Genomic DNA, 20,603 nt, shown 5'->3' on the forward strand with positions numbered 1-20,603 from the left:
CTGTGTCCCCCAGTAATTGACCCCTCCACCCTGGGAAAAAGCCTTATACTTTCCACTCTTTCCACATCATTTACAACCTTATAAACCTCTACTAGGTCGCCCCTCAACCTCCTCCATTCCAGTGAAAACAAACCCAGTCTATCCAACATTTTTTCATGGCTAAAATCCCGCATACCACGCAACATCCTGGCAAGTCTTTTCTGTACCCTCTCCAAAGCATTCACATCCTTCTGATAGTGAGGTGACCAGAATTGTGCACAATATTCCAAGTGTGGCCGAACTAAAGTTCTGTAAAGCTACAGTATAACTCGTCCATCCTTCTACTCCATGCCCCTTCCACTGAAGACAAGCATGCCATAGGACCTTTTTACTATAATGTTGCCCAGTGCTACTGATGAATTGTTGTAACATTAAGTTTGATTAAAATGTGGACAAAGCACTGTCTCTGATCACAGGGTGTATCCAAATGGTTATTTTTGGATTTGGTTAAATATATTTTGCTTAAATATGAATATTTATTAAGTAGTAATAATAATGATAATAATAGAAAAGAAATGAGAAAAAGCAATAAGTCTCACACCCTTCTGCCCATCGGGAATCCCTCGATTGCGGCTGGTGTGGAGACTTGGCTTCGTTCCTGGCACCATTTGTGATCCTACCGTAGTGAAGTGCAACTCTGAGTAAAACTCTCTCTCTCTATTAGCACTTTGGAGACTCTGTAGAGGATGGGCTGAAGAGCTAAAATTGTTGATAATGTTTGACAGCTGCATGACCTTGAATGAATCCTGTGAACATTCCTATACATGCCGCAGATAACACAATCAAAAATGTGTTCGCTGTACTAGCAAGCAGTTTGTTTTCTGTATCTACTTATCTGGCTGTTATTCTTAGAAGATTTGACCTGATATGTTGTATCAACAGATGTAGCTACTAATTTCAGCCTGCTGGTAGCCAGAATCTTGAAAGTGTGCAGGAAGGCAGGCCAGGAACAGAACCAGGCATATCTTTTTAAAAAAAACCATAAGGTGTCCATCTGATGAAAGGAACATACCAGACAGTAGAAGCTGCAAGTGCCAGACAAGGCAAAGGAATTCTGCAACCACTGGAACAAGTCTAAGCTTGGCGATGTGGCTATGTCTAGTGATGACCAGTGTTCCACAAATATCCTGATCCACAACAACGTGGGATCAACACAGCAGTGCAGAAAAATAAGGCTAAAGCATTTGCAACAATCTTCAGCTGGAAGTGCTGAGTGGATGGTCACCTAAGGTCCCCAGCACCATTGACATCAGTCTTTGGCCAATTCAGCTTACTCCACATAATACCAAGAAACTCCTGAAGTCACTCAATACTGTAAAGGCAAGAGTCTTAACAACATTTCAGCAATAATACTGAAGACTTGCGCTCTTGAACTTGCTGCACCTCTAGCCAGGCTGTTCCTGTATAGCTTCAAAACTGCCATCTACCCAATAATGTGGAAATTTGCCTGGGTATATTCTGGTCAAAAAAAGCAGAATAAATTCAGCCGGCAAAAATACCGACCTGTACGTGTACTCTCGATCATCAGCAAAGCAATGAAGCGGGTTGTCAAGCAGCACTTGCAGAGGAATAGCCTGTTCACTGGCACTCATTTCTACTGGAACCATTTAGCTCCAGGCCTTAACACAGCCTTGGTCCAAACATGGTCAAAAATGATGAACTCCGGATGTGAAGAGAGAGTGACTGCCCATGACATCAGGGCAGCATTTGGCTTGGTATAGCATCAAGGGATCCTAGCAAAACTGGAGTAAATGGGAATCGAGGGGAAAGCTCTCCATTGGTTGGAGTCATACCTAATAAAAAGGAAGATGTTTGTGGTTGTTGGAAGTCAGTCATCTCAGCTCCAGGATAGCTTTGCAGGAGCCCCTGAGCCTCGTGTCCTAGGCTTAACATCTTCTGCTTCATCGATGATCTTCCCTCCGTCAAATGACAGAAACACCTACATTTACACCTGGTTTACATCTCCACCTCTCCTTTTACCATAATTACCACTCCCTTTGCCTTTTGTTCTGAGTACCCTCACAACTTGTCCCACTTGCTTCTCCTCACATCTGTCAACAGCATGAAAAGCCACCACTTCCAGTTACAAAGAAGTGTCATACAGGACTCAAATTTTAACTCAGTTTCTCTCTCCGCAGATGTGCAAAATTGCCTGAGCTCCTCCAGCACATTCTGTTTTTATTTCAGATACATAAATGATTTGGATGCAAGCATAAGAGGTACAGTTAGTAAGTTTGCAGATGACACCAAAATTGGAGGTGTAGTGAACAGCGAAGAGGGTTACCTCAGATTACAACAGGATCTGGACCAGATGGGCCAATGGGTTGAGAAGTGGCAGATGGAGTTTAATTCAGACAAATGCAAGGTGCTGCATTTTGGGAAAACAAATTTTAACAGGACTTATACACTTAATTGAAAGGTCCTAGGGAGTGTTGCTGAACAAAGAGACCTTGGAGTGCAGGTTCATAGCTCCTTGAAAGTGAAGTCGCAGGTAGATGGGATAGCGAAGAAGGCGTTTGGTATGCTTTCTTTTATTGGTCAGAGTATTGAGTACAGGAGTTGGGAGGTCATGTTGCGGCTGTACAGGACATTGGTTAGGCCACTTTTGGAATATTGCATGCAATTCTGGTCTCCTTCCTATCTGAAAGATGTTGTGAAAGTTGAAAGGGTTCAGAAAAGATTTACAAGGATGTTGCCAGGGTTGGAGGATTTGAACTATAGGGAGAGGCTGAACAGGCTGGGGCAGTTTTCACTGGAGCGTCGGAGGCTGAGGGGTGACCTTATAGAGGTTTACAAAATTATGAGGGGCATGGATAGGATAAATAGACAAAGTCTTTTCCCTGGGGTCAGGGTGTCCAGAACTAGAGGGCATAGGTTTAGGGTGAGAGGGGAAAGATATAAAAGAGACCTAAGGGGCAACTTTTTCACGCAGAAGGTGGTAAGTGTATGGAATGAGCTGCCAGAGGATGTGGTGGAGGCTGGTACAATTGCAACATTTAAGAGGCATTTGGATGGATATATGAATAGGAAGGGTTTGGAGGGATATGGGCCAGGTGCTGGCAGGTGGGACTAGACTAGGTTGGGATATCTGGTCGGCATGGACAGGTTGGACCGAAGGGTCTGTTCCCATGCTGTACATCTCTATGACTCTATATGCAGTCTTTTATTTTATCAGAAATGGGAATGTTCTCTAATGATTGCACAAGACTCCTCAGGTACTGAAGCAGTCCATGTCCTTACACTCCAAAACTTGGACAATATCCAGGCTTGGGCTAATGAATAGCATGAAACATTTGATTTACACAAGTGCTGAGCAATGATTACTCTCTAATCTAGCCATCACCCTCTAACATTCAAAGGCATTATAGTTACTGAACCACTGCTCTCAACATATTGGAGGTTACAATTGAACAGTAACTGAACTAGGTCAGCCATATGTGGCTGTAAAAGCAAATCAGAGGCTAAAAGTGCTGTAGCAAGTAACTCACTTCTTGACTCTACAAAGACTGTCCACAATTTACAAGGTACAGGTGAGGAATGTGATGGAATACTTATAATTTGCCTGGATGAGTGTAGGTCCAACAACATTCAAGAAGCTTGACACCATTCAGGCAAAAGCAGCCTGCTTGATTGGTACATTGACAAACATTCACTTCCTTCGTCATTGATTCTTGGAAGCAGCAACACCCAGTATCTACATAGTGCTCTGTAGAAATTTACTTAGGCTCTTTAGACAGCACCTTCCAAATCCGTAACCACTACCATCTAGAAGGACAATGGACAGCAGATACATGGAAACATCACCTGCAGTTCCCCCCAAGCCACTGTCCATCCTGACCTGGAAATGTATCACTGTTTTTTCACTGGTGTGATGGATGGCAGTCATAGGAAGGGAGAAAAGTCACAGATTGGTTAACTCGAGGAAAAGTAAGAGAGGTAGGCAGGTAGTGCAGGAGTCTTCTGCGGCTTATCCCCATTTCAAACAAGTATGTTGTTTTGGAAAATGTAGGGGGTGATGAATGTAGCATGAACAGCCAAGGTTTTGGTATTGAGACTGACTCTAATTCAGTGAGGGGTATGTCGGGTTTCAAGAGATCAACTGTGTTAGGGGACTCTTTAGTCTGAGGCATAGACAGATGTTTCTATGGCCAGCAGCGAAAAATCAGAATGGTGTGTTGCTTCCCTCGTGCCAGGATCAAGGACGTCTCGGAGAGGGTACAGAATGTTCTCAAGGGGGAGAGGGGCCAGCAGGAGCTCATTGTACACATTGGAACCAATGACATAGGAAGGGAAAAGGTTGAGATTCTGAAGGAAGAATACAGAGAGTTCGGCTGGAATTTAAAAAGGAGGTCCTCGAAAGTAGTAATATCTGGATTACTCCTAATGCTACGAGCTAGTAGGGGCAGGAAGAGGAGGATAGAGCAGATGAATGCACAGCTGAGGAGCTGGTGTATGGGAGAAGGATTCACATTTTTTGGATCATTGGAATCTCTTTTGAGGTAGAAGTGACCTGTTCAAGAAGGACGGATTGCACCTAAATGGGAAGGGGACTAATATACCGGCAGGGTGATTTGCTAGAACTGCTCAGGAGAATTTAAAGTAGTAAGGTGGGGGCATGGGACCTGGGGGGATAGTGAGGAAAAAGATCAATCTGAAACTGGTGCAGTTGAGAACAGAAGCGAGTCAAGGCAGGCAGAGACAAAGCACTGAACAAGGTAGGACTAATAAATTAAACTGCATTTATTTCAATGCCAGAGGCCTAACAGGGAAGGCAGATGAACTCAGGGCGTGGTTAGGAACATGGGACTGGGATATCATAGCAAATACAGAAGCATTGCTCAGGGATTGTCAGGACTGGCAGCTTAATGTTCCAGGATACAAATGCTACAGGAAGGACAGAATGGGAGGCAAGAGAGGACAGGGAGTGGCGTTTTTGATAAGGGATAGCATTTTAGCTGTACTGAGGGAGGATATTCCCAGAAGTACATCAAAGGAAGTTATTTGGTGGAACTGAGAAATAAGAAAGGGATGATCACCTTATTGGGATTGTATTATAGACTCCCTAATAGTCAGTGGGAAATTGAGAAACAAATTTGTAAGGAGATCTCAGTTATCTGTAGGAATAATAGGATGGTTATGGTAGGGGATTTTAACTTCCCAAACATAGACTGGGACTGCCATAATGTTAAGAGTTTATATGGAGAGGAATTTGTTAAGTGTGTACAAGAAAACTTTCTGATTCAGTATGTGGATGTACCTACTAGAGAAGGTGCAAACATTGACCTACTCTTGGTAAATGAGGCAGGGCAGGTGACTGAGGTGTCAGTGGGTGCACTTTGGGGCCAGCAACCGTAATTCTATTAGTTTTAAAATATTGATGAAGGAAGATAGACTGGATCTAAAAGTTGAAGTTCTAAATTATAGAAAGGCCAATTAGGCAAGAACTTTCAAAAGCTGATTGGGGGCAGATGAAGGGAAGCCTTCAGAAATGAGATAAAGAGAGTCCAGAGAAAGTATATTCCTGTTTGGGTGAATGGAAAGGCTGGTAGGTACAGAGAATGCTGGATGACTAAAGAAATTGAGGGTTTGATTAAGAAAAAGAAGGAAGCAAATGTCAGTTTTAGACAGGACAGATCAAGTGAATCCTTCGAGTATAAAGGCAGTAGAAGTATTCTTAAGAGGGAAATCAGGAGGGCTAAAAGGGGACATGTGATAGCTTTGGTAAATAGAGTTAAGAAGAATCCAAAGGGAAACTAGGGGGAGAATAGGGCCACTCAAAGATCAGCAAGGTGACCTATGTGTGGAGCTGCAGGAGATGGTGGGGATACTAACCGAGTATTTTCCATCAGTGTTTACTGTGGAAAAGGACATGGAAGATATAGACTGTAGGGAAATAGATGGTGACATCTTGAAAAATGTCCATTTTACAGAGGAGGAAGTGCTGGATGTCTTGAAACGCATAAATCCCAGGAGCTGACTGGTGTACGCTAGAACTCTGGGAAGCTAGGGAGGTGATTGCTGGGCCTCATACTGAGATATATGTATCATCGATAGTCACAAGTGAGGTGCCGGAAGTCTGGAGGTTGGCTGACGTGGTGCCACTGTTTAAGAAAGGTGGTTAGGACAAGTCAGGGAACTATAGACCAGTGAGCCTGACGTCAGTGGTGGGTAAGTTGTTGGAGGGAATCCGGAGGGACAGGATGTGCATGTATTTGGAAACTGATTAGGGATAGTCAACATGACTTCGTGCATGGGAAATCATGTCTCACAAATTTGAGGTTTTGAAGAAGTAACAAAGAAGATTGATGAGGGCAGAGCGATGGACGTGATCTATATGGACTTCAGTAAGACGTTCGACAAGGTTCTCCATGGGACACTGGTGAGAAAGGTTAGATCCCATGGAATACAGGGAGAACTAGCCATTTGGTTCAAAGGTAGAGGACAGAGTGTGGTGGTGGAGGGTTGTTTTTCAGATTGGAGGCCTGTGACCAGTGGAGTGCCACAAGGATTGGTGCTGGGTCCACTACTTTTCGTCATTTATATAAATGATTTGGATGTGAGCATAAGAAGTATAGTTAGTAGGTTTGCAGATGACACCAAAATTGGAGGTGTAGTGGACAGTGAAGAAGGTTACCTCAGATTACAATGGGATCTTGATCAGATGGGCCAATGGGCTAAGGAGTGGCAGATGGAGTTTAATTTAGATAAATGCAAGGTGCTGCATTTTGGGAAAGCAAATCTTAGCAGGACTTATACACTCAATGGTAAGGTCCTAGGGAGTGTTGCTGAACAAAGAGACCTTGGAGTGCAGGTTCATATTGTTTTGAAAGTAGAGTCACAGGTAGATAAGATAGTGAAGAATGCGTTTGGTATGCTTTCTTTTATTGGTCAGAGTATTGAGTATCAGAGTTGGGGGGTCATGTTGCGGCTGTACAAGACATTGGTTAGGCCACTTTTGGAATATTGTGTGCAATTCTGGTCTCCTTCCTATTGGAAGGATGTTGTGAAACTTGAAAGGATTCAGAAAAGAGTTACAAGGATGTTGCCAGGCTTGGAGAATTTGAGCTATAGGGAGAGGTTGAATAGGCTAGGGCTGTTTTCCCTGGAGCATCGGCGACTGAGGGGTGACCTTATAGAGGTTTATCAAATCATGAGGGGCATGGATAGGATAAATAGGCAACATCTTTTCCCTGGGTTGGGAGAATCTAGAACTGGAGGGCATAGGTTTACGGTGAGAGGGGGAAGATATAAAAGAGACCTAAGGGGCAACGTTTTCACGCACAGGGTTGTGCGTGTGTGGAACGGGCTGCCAAAAGAAGTGGTGGAGGCTGGTACAATTGCAGCATTTAAAAGGCATCTGGATGGGTATATGGATAGGAAGGGTTTGGAGGGATATGGGCTGGGCGCTGGCAGTGGGACTAGATTGGGTTGGCATATCTGGTCGGCATGGACAAGTTTGACTGAAGGGTCTATTTCTGTGCTGTGCATCTCTCTGACTCTGTGACACTGTTACTGGATCAAAATTCTGGTGCTCTGTCCCTAAAGGCATTGTGGATCTACCTACAGCGCATGGACTGCAGTGGTTCAGGAAGACAGCTCACTGCCAACAGCTCACCTTCTCACAGGTAACCATGGGCAGTCAATGAATACCTAGCTGGTAGCACACATGTTCCTGAATCAATAAAAATTAAGTTTCACAAAGCTGCCCAATTATCCTGGTTCAACAGAGTTTAGAAGTGATTATGCAAGTGAGCTTCTGGTGAAAGTTCCACTGTAAAATAAACTTGGTACACCATTGCAATTTTGAGCATAATGTGCCCCCCTAAATGAGAATCAAAGCAGAAACTCTCTGTCAATATTTGATACAGCTCACAGTGGCAGATTGAACCGCATGATCAAAGACAGCCTTCATTTGTATTAAATTAATTTGCAAGCTTGAACTTTCCTTGGTGATTCGTGCACTCATGTTGCAACTTCAATGGAAAACTGGCAGAAGTCTCAAAGAAACAGCACAATTATTTTGGTTATGTGTCCTCAACTCTGAAGTCACCCTGTGTGATCCGGGCAATCCCAGCAAGGCCAACATTTGTTAATAAATCCCATTGTGACATGGATTAAGAGTTTAGGAAGTCCTGAGCTGAAGCGGATGGGATGAAGCTTGGTTTGCAAGAGAGTGCAATTCCTGAGAAAGAGAGACTCTGTCTGCGGGAAAAAACGTAGAAACCTTTGCTCATGGGTCCATGGCCATGGAATGAGAAAAGAAAGTGGAGGATTGGGTGCAGAGCATAGTCAGAAATCTTAATCTCTGTGAATGTCAGAAGTGACCCTTTTCTGTCACCAGATGTTACTCAATCAGAGAAACATTTATGAACATTTACAGATTTACAGTTCACATTATACAGGAATTTCTGATGTATGTTAATGCATTTGCTTCCACAGCAACGCATTCATGGCTGTAAATCTCACATGACTGCTTCAATAAATGTGATGCTTTTCATTTGAGTGCTTGCAGTCGAATGGGGATGTCAGCTTTGAAAGACTTTATTTACTTCACAATTGGGGGAATGGAGCCCAATCGATTAGTAAATTCCATTTGAAAGGAAATGGGATAAAGTCATGATAAGGCAATTCATCTTTACAACAGCAATATACAGGGTTGTGAGTGTGTGGAAGAGATTTTTTTTTTTACTTTTGATTTATTCATTCAGGGCATGAGGACGTCACTGCCTGGGCCAGGCTTTATTGGATTTTTGCTTTTGGTGCCATGGATTCATCTTTGCATCAATGCTGTTGCACTGAAGAATGGTTTTGGTCCTCTTTATTATTACAACTGAAAATGGGTTTGTCACAATGAATAGGTATTTTTATTCATTGTCTAGTGCTTCGCCTGTTAATAGTGTGACTTTAACTAACTAGGGTGGCTTTAAAACACTATGCACACCATTTGCATGTGTTTGTGGTAGATAGTAGCCGGTTCCATACCAAAGAAAATAATTTTTTAAAACACTTAAATGCTTTTCAAAAATATATGTTAATACCATTTTTTTTGAAAAGGGAAAATGCTTAATCTTTAGAGCCTGCTTGTTAGCAGCTTTAGACTTGGTGTCATAAAGCAGACCAGTCATATGTTTATGTCCGTTTTCATAGCTAGGCTGTTCCTGGAACCACTCGTCTGTCACCAGAGACTGTATCGCTTAAGGGATACTGAGGGCCTTTTTCATTTCTATGAACACTCTCTCTGATTAATTCAACATAGCTAATTTTGTGATAGAGCCAATTTCCAATGTGATATATTTAAAGTAGTAGGAGAATATTGTGGAAACATGATTTCTATTTTGTACTGGTCTGGCTGATTTGGAACAAATTACTCTGGAACCTCCCAATGTGTACAATCATGCAACATCACAATTCTGTCTGCATATACTCAACCCGATTTATAATCTATTCAAAGCATTGAAGTAGAATGTTGTTGGTGAAGATAATCCTAGGGTTGTGGATTTTGTGTAAAACAGTCCCTGAAGCTTTCATGAAAAATTCTTTTAGTCAAACATTGCTTGCTACACTAACAGCTTCCCACAGGAGCAAGTAATGAACTTTGTTGAATTGCTATGTAGGCTGTTCACTTGCTGAAATCGTAGCTCAGTAATTTACTATTTTGTGGATTGGGAGGAGAAATCCTTGTTTTAATGGTTTGGGTTTGATTAAAGACAATCACAGTGTTATTGACATACGACTAGAAACAAATGTGCAATAATGGAAACTAGTTTAGCACTGATACTCTGCCATTACCCCTAGCTTAAACTGAACATATGTGATGACATGTCATCTGCACTGTGCGTATCCTGCCCTAGTCTGGTACAGTGATTTTATTAAAGCCTTAATTACCATTTTTGTTGATTTATGCCACAGCTGAAAATAAATTTAGAGCTGGCCCTTAGCAACAAATCTCAGATTGGACACTTGGCAGTTGTTCAGGAATGTGTAATAATGTGTCAGTTCCTAATATGCAGCGTTCACACTTAAACCAACCAAGAGCATGTCATTTGCCATGAATGAATGTGACTGAATCAGAAAAGCAAGTTACTGGAAATGAAAACAGAAGCAGGCACTGGGGTACTTTAGAGGAAGTTTGGCCCAGTGGGCGAATAGAAGGGACTCCTGTATCAGAGGTATCTGGTCCGTTTGTCTTAATCGTAGTGACACAAGAGTCCATGAGCTCCTTGTACTTATCATGAGTGATAAGAATGGTTAGAGGAGCATAAAAAAAATGGCTTGCAGTAGGAAGAAATGGGAGGTTATTGTTGCATTGCTGGATGGTCCAGAAATAATGGGCATTTAGTAGACTACAGGACAACACAGTGTGCCGATTATGTCATACAGAGAAAACCTTCAAAGATTTAAGATTTTTCTGAAATCCCCTTCCCCATCTTGTTCTAAACTCTATTAGAAATAGTCCTTTAGCATAACATTGTTACGTGATATAATGACCCAGATGGTAACTGCACCTGTCTGTAAAAAAAAACAACTAAGAATGAAGAGATGCCAGATGTGTGACAGTTTAACAAAAAAAGTCATTCACCAGCACAGTTCCAGCTCCTCTATGCTGTTTCCCCATTTTAACCTGGTCTTTGAGCAGTTAAGTAGGATGTCAGCAGAAAGAAAGTGGATGCTGTTCTAAATTTGCAGATCAGTTCAGATGACATCTCTCATATTCCCTAACCCTATTGCATTATATCAGGGTTAACATACTTAGCTTCACAACACAGTTTTTCCACAGCGTGACCAGGAGGCTTACTGCTGTGTATGTGCTATCCATCTTTTGATCCTGGTCATATTTCAGTGATATTTCATCACAATAAGGACAGCTCAGAAGCTGGCATCTCTTCATTCTCCACTTAATACATATTCTCAGTGAGGCACTTTTTTATTGACTGGATCTATCCAAAGTTCATGTGAATTGCAAATAAAAACTTTTGTATGTTTGTATAGTACGATTGCCAGTTCTTTCGGACTGTTCTGAAATTTCCAAGAATTAGAGGTTCACCTCACTGCTGCAAGAACCTGAGAAGAAACATGGGCATTTAATTAAAGAGTTTTGATTTAATTTTCTTTGAAGGCTGTTGTTCATTTATTGGAAGAATATTGTGGGGGAAAAAACACTGCTTGGCTGGGTGGAAGCAGGAGTTCTGTAATGAAACTTCCAGGAATACATTGAGCCAGAGTTGGCAACTCAAAATGTCCACATGAGCAGTACCTTGACCAGATGTGGTAAATTTAAATCTCGACACAATTTTTCTGACCCAGAAGTCCAGAAACCATGTTGCGTCCACTGTATTTAAATGTAGCTCAGTTGCACATATTGACAATCATTGGCATGCTTGAGTGAGCTGCCTTCAGGCTGTGTGTTACCTGCTGCTTCTGCATACATACTGCATTAAGGGCTTAAGGAGGTCTGGTCTGTTTTTGCTGGCAGTCATGAGTTTCATTTGCTTACAGTTAGAGAAACGTCCTGCTGGCTGATGAATTATTTGTAAAAAATAAATCAGTAAGTTCAGTGGATGTCTCCTTTGTTGTTTGTAATTTTTAAAGCATCACTTATGCAATGATTTTTACAAGTTATCAGACAGAATATACCTCACTTTACACTTTGTTTTAACCCCTTGCTTCATTTTTCCTCTCAGTCCTATTTTTCAATGAAGTTTAGTTCTTAAAATATCTTTCGACATTCTGCACAATTGCCTTAAACTTTGTAAATGATTCAAAATGTGGCAGCATCATTGAGCCAGCTATGCCTCAACTGAACTCTTGCCTCTATGTTGAAGTCTTAGTCTGGACACATGAGCACAGAATTCAATCTGACACTCTCGGTGTAATAATGAGGGTGTGCTGCAATGCCAGGAGAATATCTTCCCATGAAAAAGCAGCACGGGGGGGGGGGTGCTGGCCAAAATGGACATTTATTCGTTTATCATTGTCAACATGATGTTGCTGTTTACTCTATGCAGATTACCCTATTTTCTACATTCCACCAGTGCCTAAATATCAAAAGCATATCATTGGCTGTAAAGTGTTTTGAGTTAAAAATGCAAGTCTGTCTTTCTTCCATTCAATATTTAGGTTATTTTTAGTTCCTCAGGAAAGGAGTCTAAATCTGTTTTTACCAACGAGTCTTGTCATTTCAAGCAAATCCAAGATCGGAATCTGGATAAGTGACCTCTCATTCTCTACAGCCTTGGCACACTGAGACCAGTCGTCGTGCTCTCCCTACCAAGTTACTGCCCCAAATGATATCTGCCATCTCAATGGAGACTGGAGATTGGGACTGACTACATGTTTCAGCTGAGACACTGTGGAAAACAAATCATGTTTTCTCTTAAAAGTGTACATCAGTCTTTCAGCAGGCAGAGAAGTCAGCAACAGCTATATTCTCCTGGCCCCATACTTTTGAACTATGGAGAGAAATTCCAGAATTAATTGATAAAATGAGAATGCGAAACATTTCATGTTTCAATTAACTTGCCTGTGAAAGAATAGAAGCCAGTGGCTTTGAATTGATTTTGTCAATTGCTTCAGTAGCAGCCCTGCTGACAATTGTAATTCCAACAATCAAGATCTTTTTCATTAGTTCAAAATAGTGTTGATACTGGGATAGCTCCTGTGATAAATCAATCTGGGCAAGATTGAGGGGAAGAGGGCATGAAAACCCATTGCATCCGTAACCACGGCCACTAGAAAGGTCATATAAATGGTTTACAGATTTAAGGAAATAAGGAGAAGCTGCAGTAGATTGCAAACACAACAGTGTTACCACAGTAGGTAATCAATGGAATCGAGACTTCTGTATTGATTCATTGAGCTGCTGCTTTCGTTGTAGAGGAGCATAAAAAGCTGCCAATGTAACAAGCCAGTCAGCATCTAAGGGTCATGCCGTATCTAAGGGTCTTTGTGCAAGAAACGTTTTGTTCCTGTTTCTCTCTCAGTCTCTGCCCCACTCTCCCTTTCTTTCTTTCTAACTTCCTCTTTCTCTCCCTCTCTCTTTTCTTTTCCTCTCTCTTTCTTTCTCTTTCTCTCTCTTCATGTGCTGAGGAATCTGTTCTGTCTTCCAGATATTTTCAATTTTACTACTTTTGGTTTGAACCATGGCTGATAATGCTTCAAGAAAGATGCACCACTGGTAATGAATATCTTAATCTTCAACAGGGTTGTATGACATCTCTTTTAGTTATTTCATCAGGCATTGTTGCCAAAGGCATGAAGTTCCAATCTTCAACCAGACAAGATAACAATTAGTAAGTTGGCAAGAACTACCAACTGAAAGCATAGTAGAATCCCGGAATAAACTATCTCAGAGTTTATGATATTATATTTTAAAAAGCAATTCAATGTGTTTTGAGACAGAAATCATTGGGGCCGATGGTGAGGAGGACGGGAGGGAGTAGGAAGAGAAATTCTGCCATAAAGGAACAAGCGTTACAAGTTGGACTCATTTTTTTCCTTTTTTTAACATTCAGATGTTCTTGTTGTGAGTCATAGATCCTTCACAGGATCCTTCAGAAAATTAGTTTTGGATGCAAGAATTCTTTATTGAGACGTTTGTTAATCTGTGATCTTCATCATGCAAATTACAATAGACTTTTAACCAATGGAACGAGCGCTAGATCATCCTTTGATCATCAGGAATCAGCCCTTTATACTGTACATTAGATTAGATTACTTACAGTGTGGAAACAGGCCCTTCGTCCCAACAAATCCTCACCGACCCTCCGAAGAGCAATCCACCCAGACCCATTCCCTTACATTTACCCCATCACCTAACACTACAGGCAATTTAGCATGGCCAATTCATTTAACCTGCACATCTTTGGACTGTGGGAGGAAACCAGAGCACCCGGAGGAAACCCACGCAGACATGGGGAGAATGTGCAAACTCCACACAGACAGTTGCCCGAGGCGGGAATTGAACCAAGGTCTCTGGTGCTGTGAGGCAATAGTGTTAATCACCGTGCCACCATACCGCCCATCTGACCCAAAAGAACAGTGAACATAGTTATGAGAGATTGGTAGGTCAGCAATATTATTGATGTATAAATTATCTGTCCTAGGCCTGCAGGCTGTTAAAGGGAATTATTGTCCATTCAGTAGATATTCATTTTTCTTGTCTACATGCAGGAAGACGAATGCGTAATGTCAGGAGGTTGGTGAGTATTGCCGCTGATAGCTGCATATTGACTCTTGCAGAGGATGAAGTCAATGACCATTTGTGAATAGTGATGCTGGAGTGTCAATACAATGGAATGAGAGTTCCAGTCTGGTGTTGAGAACAGGAAACAGGAAGACACTGCAATGGTAAAAGGTGATCTAAATTACCTCAGGCTTATTCTTTGTGTTCTCCACAACACATCCTCACAGTTAGGAGATTCCTCTCCCATCATGCGGTACAGTGGCTCAGTGGTTAGCACTGCTGTCTCACAGCACCAGGGACCCAGGTTCAATTCTCAACTTGGGCAACTGTCTGTGGAGTTTGCACATTCTCCCCGTGTCTGCGTGGGTTTCCTCCGGGTGCTCCGGTTTCCTCCCACAGTCCAAAGATGTGCAGGTCAGGTGAATTGACCATGCTAAATTGCCTGTAGTGTTAGGTGCATTCGTCAGGGGTAAATGTAGGGGAATGGGTCTTGGTGGGTTGCTCTTTTGGAGGGTCGGTTTGGACTTCTGGGGCCGAAGGGCTGTTTCCACACTGTAGGGAATCTAATCATGTACTCCAAGCCAGAATTCCATCTCTGAGTGTGATGTCAGGTTATTGCCTGCAGTGGTCACACCCCAGTTGTATGGATGGATAGAAACCCCTTTTGGTTTAGGAATGCAGCTGGCTAATCACCTTCACCTCCCATCTTCATCTACCTGTCGCATTCCAAACTACCTTCCTCGCAACATTCCTGATGAAGAGCTTATGCTCGAAATGTCAACTCCCCTGCTCCTCAGATGCTGCCTGACCGGCTGTGCTTTTCCATCACCGCCCTTTTTGATTCTGATCTCCAGCATCTGCAGTGCTCACTTTCTCCTAAAAAGGGAATCTGTCAGCACCACATGGGTGCAGTCAATGGTTTCTTGTACCCACAGCTGGGCTGAATCTGACTGTCAGAGTCTGTGACAAATCACCCAAAAATATTGGCCACTTTGAACATAGCATTCGTGAATTCCCTTATTCAACTGTGTTGGGTTGACTGTGAGATGCCATACACAATCACCATGAAGTCCTGGAATTACCTGTGTGGTGTAGAAATTTGAGGCTGCAATGACTTTTAAGGCCATTAGAGTAGACAATAGACAATAGGTGCAGGAGTAGGCCATTCTGCCCTTCGAGCCTGCACCACCATTCAATATGATTATGGCTGATCATCCTTAATCAGTATCCTGTTCCTGTCTTATCTCCATAACCCTTGATTCCACTATCCTTGAGAGCTCTATCCAACTCTTTCTTAAATGAATCCAGAGACTGGGCCTCCACTGCCCTCTGGGGCAGAGCATTCCACACAGCCACCACTCTGTGGGTGAAGAAGTTTCTCCTCATCTCTGTCCTAAATGGTCTACCCCGTATTTTTAAGCTGTGTCCTCTGGTTCGGCACTCACCCATCAGCGGAAACATGTTTCCTGCCTCCAGAGTGTCCAATCCTTTAATAATCTTATGTCTCAATCAGATCCCCTCTCAGTAGGATTGCCTCTCATTCCACAGGACCATAATTCTTCCTGCAAGAATTGACATACTAATGTAACATTGCTAGCTGCCTTTGATGTGGACTATCTGAACTTCCAGGTTGCAGTTCCGTGGTTAGTGTGTACCACTATGTTTATTGTTCCTGGCTGTCAGGATCCTGAGCTGTCTATCCTTCTGCTGCCACTGTTGTCCTTCTAATCATTGGTGCACCTAGTCCTGGGCCGTCCTGTACCCTTTCCACTCCTTCTCCATCACAGCATTTAAAAGCACTTGGTGCATGAAGACCATCCTTTTGTCCGAGGTGAGCTGCTGGAGAGGATAGTAAAGGTTTGGTGAGCACTGTCTTAGTTGTCCTTCCTTCCTAACTTGAAGACCATAGACTGATGAGCATACCCTAGTGTGCATCTATCCTATTGTTGCCACTTCTCTTCTTGACCTTGTCTCTGACCGCCTCTTTCTATCAAAGCTACTGTCCTGGACACTCCCAGAACACTGGAGCTTCAGACTTTCCACTTTACCTTCCCTCAGTCACTTTTGACTTTCACACTCACACCACTTCACACCATACTTCACACCAGGAAGACCACTGTGATCGATACACAATTCCTTTAATCAGTTCTGGAGGAAAATCATATTGTACTCCATGTTGAGTCTGGTTTTCTCTCTAGATGCAGCCACATGTACTGACCTTTTGTAACATGTTCTGTTTTCCTCTTCTAACCAGTCTTGAATCTTGAATTTTTGTCATCTACAAGGATATGTGGAGGGACGGATAGAGTTGAGGAAACGGGGAGTTGCAGAAAGACTTGGACAGGCTAGGAGAGTGGACAAAGAAGTGGCGGATGGAACTTCTGTCCCAGAAAGGGGACGGTACTGGTGGAGGAAGAGAGAAGTGACTCCTCTCCCAGAGAGAGGGGATGCTGGTGGAGGGAGAAGTGCCTCTTGTCCTAGAGAGAGGGGGTGCTGGTAGAGAGAGAAGTGACTCCTGTCCCAGAAAGGGGGGGCTGTTGGTCGAGAGAGAGAAGTGAATCTTGTTTGTGAGGAAGATTAGAGGCACAGACTATTTTCTAAATGGGGAGCAACTTCAGAAATCTGAAGCACAAAGGCACTTGGGAGCCCTACTTTGGGATTCTCATGCAAGAGCAGAGATGTACTACTGAGGCTGTACAAGACTCTGATCAGACCACATTTGGAAAATTGTGAGCAGTTTTAGGCCCTGTATCCATGGAAGGATGTGCTGGTTTTAGAGGGAATCAAGAGAAGGTTTTAAAGCATAATCCCAAGCATGAAGGGCTTGGCATATGAGGAATGGTTAAGTACTGTGGGACTTCCCTAATGGTGTTTAGAAGGTTGGGGGGGATTCTGGTTGAAACTTAGTGAATACAAGAAACCTGGATGTGGACATGGACAAGATGTTTCCATTAATAGGAGAGACTAGGATACATGGCACAGCCTCAGTGTGAAGGGACAACCCTTTAGAACTGAGATGAGGAAGAATTTCTTCAGCCAGAGGGTGGTTATTCTGTGAAATGCATTGCTGCAAAATGTTATGGAGGCCAAGTCACTGTGTGTATTTAAGACAAGGGATAGATAAATTCTTGATTAGAAAGGGATCAAGGGTTACGGAGAGAAAGCAGGAGATGGGGTTGAAAAACACATCAGGTGGTGGAGCATTCCAAATGGCCTAATTCTGCTCCTACAGCTTATGGTCAAAAGATATGTGTTCCTTGTCTGCTATCAACCTAATTGTGAAGATACAACTTAATCTGGCCGCCGTGAGTTTTAATGAGTGCATAGCAGGCTTTTAGATTAAATATCTGATCTTGGCATTTTGCCACTAGGAATCATGATCCACCTTTAATCTACCACCACCTTAACTCGCTTAGCCTGCTGTTGGGAAGCTGACATTTTGCCTCCTGCACAACTAAGTGCCCCTATCCACCTTGTTTCCCATTTCCAGCAAAACCTTTGATTCCACCCTGCAATTTTAATGCAGCACCGTGGGAGCTGGCATGTCAGTTACTTAAAAAGCCACCTGTCATGTTCCATAAGTAGTGATTCTGACTGCCCAACCTACATTTTAAGCTGTTTCAACCTTTACAAATTATACTTCATGCTTTTCGTTATCTGAAGCTTCCCTTTGTGACCTGGTGCTGTTTGGTTTGAACATTTTTTAATTGTGCAATAGTAAATGAGAGACTGCATAAATCAAGAGTCCTGTACCAATTATGAGTTGAATTGCTGAAATGTGCAAGAGAGCTTGTGGGGTTATAATCTATAGTTCATCCATTACTGCTCATTCATCACCACTGTTTAATTTTGTTTTCCATTTTTTTTAATATGAAGAACTGATTTTCCTCTCTCTCTATTTTTCTGTGCCTTTTCTCTCCCTTTCCTTCCTCAAGGTCTTGAGTATTCAGAGATGTGGTTTTACAGTTCAGTCTGGTCTTCCATCAGTATGATATTTCTGATATGTGAACCTAAACAGACTATCAGCAGCTGTTGGACTGATGTGAAGGATGGGGATGGGAAGGGGCCGATGTAAAACAAGCCTGGCCTCAACGAATATGGTCTGTAGAAAGGTCTTCATTTCCATTTCTGGTGATTAATCGTGACCGTAACCGAATGCAGCAAGCATTCGCTTGTCCATGTGCAGAGGAGGATATTACACCCAATTTCTAATTGTCATTTCCACACTGGCTGAGATCAGCACAGCCCTTGAATCAAACGTGACCTATTCATCATTTTCCTGGATATATATCTTGCCATATGGTTTAACTAGTGAGCAGTAGAGGAGATGAAGTTAACATGATGATCATGAAAAAATTGAGTTTGTCATCACTATTTATGTGCCAGCCATGGTCACTTGCATCCAAGTCAGGAGATGTGTTGTCTTAAGACCTGCTCTGAATCTTTAGGCCAAAAATCATGGCTGACCTTCGACTGCAGTGCTGAAGTGTGCTACACTATTGTGGGTGCCGTTTTTTTCAATGTGATTTTAAACTAGCCCTGTCAGGTGAATGTAAAAGATCCCATCATGCTATTTTGAAGAAGATCAGAGTATTATGCCTGATGTCTTGGCCAATTAAATAATATTATGGAAAACATTTAATCTGGCCATCATTAATTTGTTGTTTGCGAGAGCTTTCTGTATGTAAATTGGCAGTTGTGTTTCCTACATTGCAACAGTGACTACAACTTCAAAATATGTCATTAAGTGTAAAGCACTTGGCAACAATTGAGGTTGTGATCAGTGGTGTATGTTGTTCCTTTTACACTTAAAAGCAAATCTGTGTCATTAGTTATCTCACATTTACATCCGAGCTATGATTCCATTGCAACTTCCAGAGGGACTGGCCAAACTGTCTAGCAAAAATACATCCAACTTTTGAGTGTAAAAGGACAGGACTGGCATTTAAATAGTGCTTTTCCACTCCTTGGATGGCAAGCAGTGTTCTACAGCTAATAAAGTATTTTTGAAGAGTAGGCACTATTAGAATTTAGGCAATGCAGGAACCAGTTTTCACACAGAAGGATCCCACAACAGCAATGTGATAATGAACAGATATTCTGCTTCAGTGATGTCACTTGACAGACAAATATTATCAGGAAACTAGGGAGAACCTCTCCTGCCCTTCTTGGAATTAGTGGAACAGTATCTTTTACATCCAGCTGAGAGGGCAGCCGTAGCCTCAGTTTAATTTCTGACACTGAAGATAAGGTCACTGAATGAGAATTGACATTGCCAGTACTTGAATCAAGAACTAATATCAAAGCCACAGACAGCTTGATTAATATTTAGCAACCTGTTTAGCCTATGATAATATGAATATATTCAGTCACTTCGAATTTCTCCTTTGCTCAAATAAAAATAGCCACTACAATAATGCTACTAATTAAATGCAAATCTCAGCCTGGCTTGTAGCTGGGCTGTACGAGATTGTAAACGCTTCTAACAATGTCCTGAACCATGAGAATGTTATGTTTCATGTGTGATCCTGAAGCTGTATTGTCATTCATTATATATGTCGTTCCTATATTTCATTACATATATAAATCTGTCATAGTGTTAATCAGGCTTCTGAGGAATTAAAGCAAAACTTGATGCAACACAAGAGGGAGGAAGGAACAGAAAGACTTGCAGTTAGAGTTAGTTAAAGAGCACTGGGTGGAGGCTCACATGGAACATAAACACCAGCCCAGACCATTTAGGTCGAATGGCCTATTTACATACGGTACACTCTATTGAGCAGTAAGCCAGAGTGCATAGAAATTTAACAAGGTATAATACATCTGTTTCAAACCAGGATAAATCTTGGTTTGTTTTTGTTTTGAGACAATAAAGTCATATCAAAGAGAGACCAGTTGATTTTAATGAGACGAGTTTCCAGTTTTGTAGTATAAAAATATGTACAATAGGTACAACTTTGTTTACAAGATATAGTTGTCCTCTACTTTTGTGATCCTGTGACAGGAGGTTTTCTTTCAGATATTAGTTGACTGGATTGGATTTGTTTTTTTCTCCTTTTTTGTGGCTTGAGCAATATGTGCAATTATACATAGAACATTCCAGCCAGCCAATTCCTAATCCAAACCTCCAACTCACCCTCAATGCCACACCTCTGTATGTTTTGCAGTAGCCTACCATGGAGAACCTTATCAAATGCCTTACTAAAATCCATATACATCACATCTACCGCTTTACCCTCGTCGACCTCCTTAGTCACCTTCTCAAAGAATTCAATAAGGTTTGTGAGGCACGACCTGCCCTTCACAAAACCATGCTGACTATCCTTGATCACATTATTCCTATCCAGATGTGCATAAATCCTATCCCTTACAATTCTCTCCA

The 20,603-nt window shown here is 42.1% G+C and overlaps 1 protein-coding gene across 4 annotated transcripts in view; it reads left to right on the top strand.

Annotated features, from left to right (window-relative positions):
• Positions 1 to 20,603, top strand: part of LOC122556787 (serine/threonine-protein phosphatase 2A 55 kDa regulatory subunit B beta isoform) — a 564,274-nt gene that overhangs the window by 224,080 nt on the left and 319,591 nt on the right. Inside the window, exon 1 of one of the 4 annotated variants that reach the window (XM_043703964.1) lies at positions 14,368 to 14,392. The exons of the other annotated variants lie outside the window; for them this stretch is intronic. Coding sequence (XP_043559899.1) covers positions 14,383 to 14,392 — 10 coding nt within the window. The 5' untranslated portion in view covers positions 14,368 to 14,382. Of the gene's footprint in view, positions 1 to 14,367; positions 14,393 to 20,603 lie in introns of those variants that run through there. 4 annotated transcript variants of the gene reach the window in all.

This window comes from Chiloscyllium plagiosum, chromosome 14 (assembly GCF_004010195.1).
Source record: "Chiloscyllium plagiosum isolate BGI_BamShark_2017 chromosome 14, ASM401019v2, whole genome shotgun sequence".
NCBI classification, from domain to species: domain Eukaryota; kingdom Metazoa; phylum Chordata; class Chondrichthyes; order Orectolobiformes; family Hemiscylliidae; genus Chiloscyllium; species Chiloscyllium plagiosum.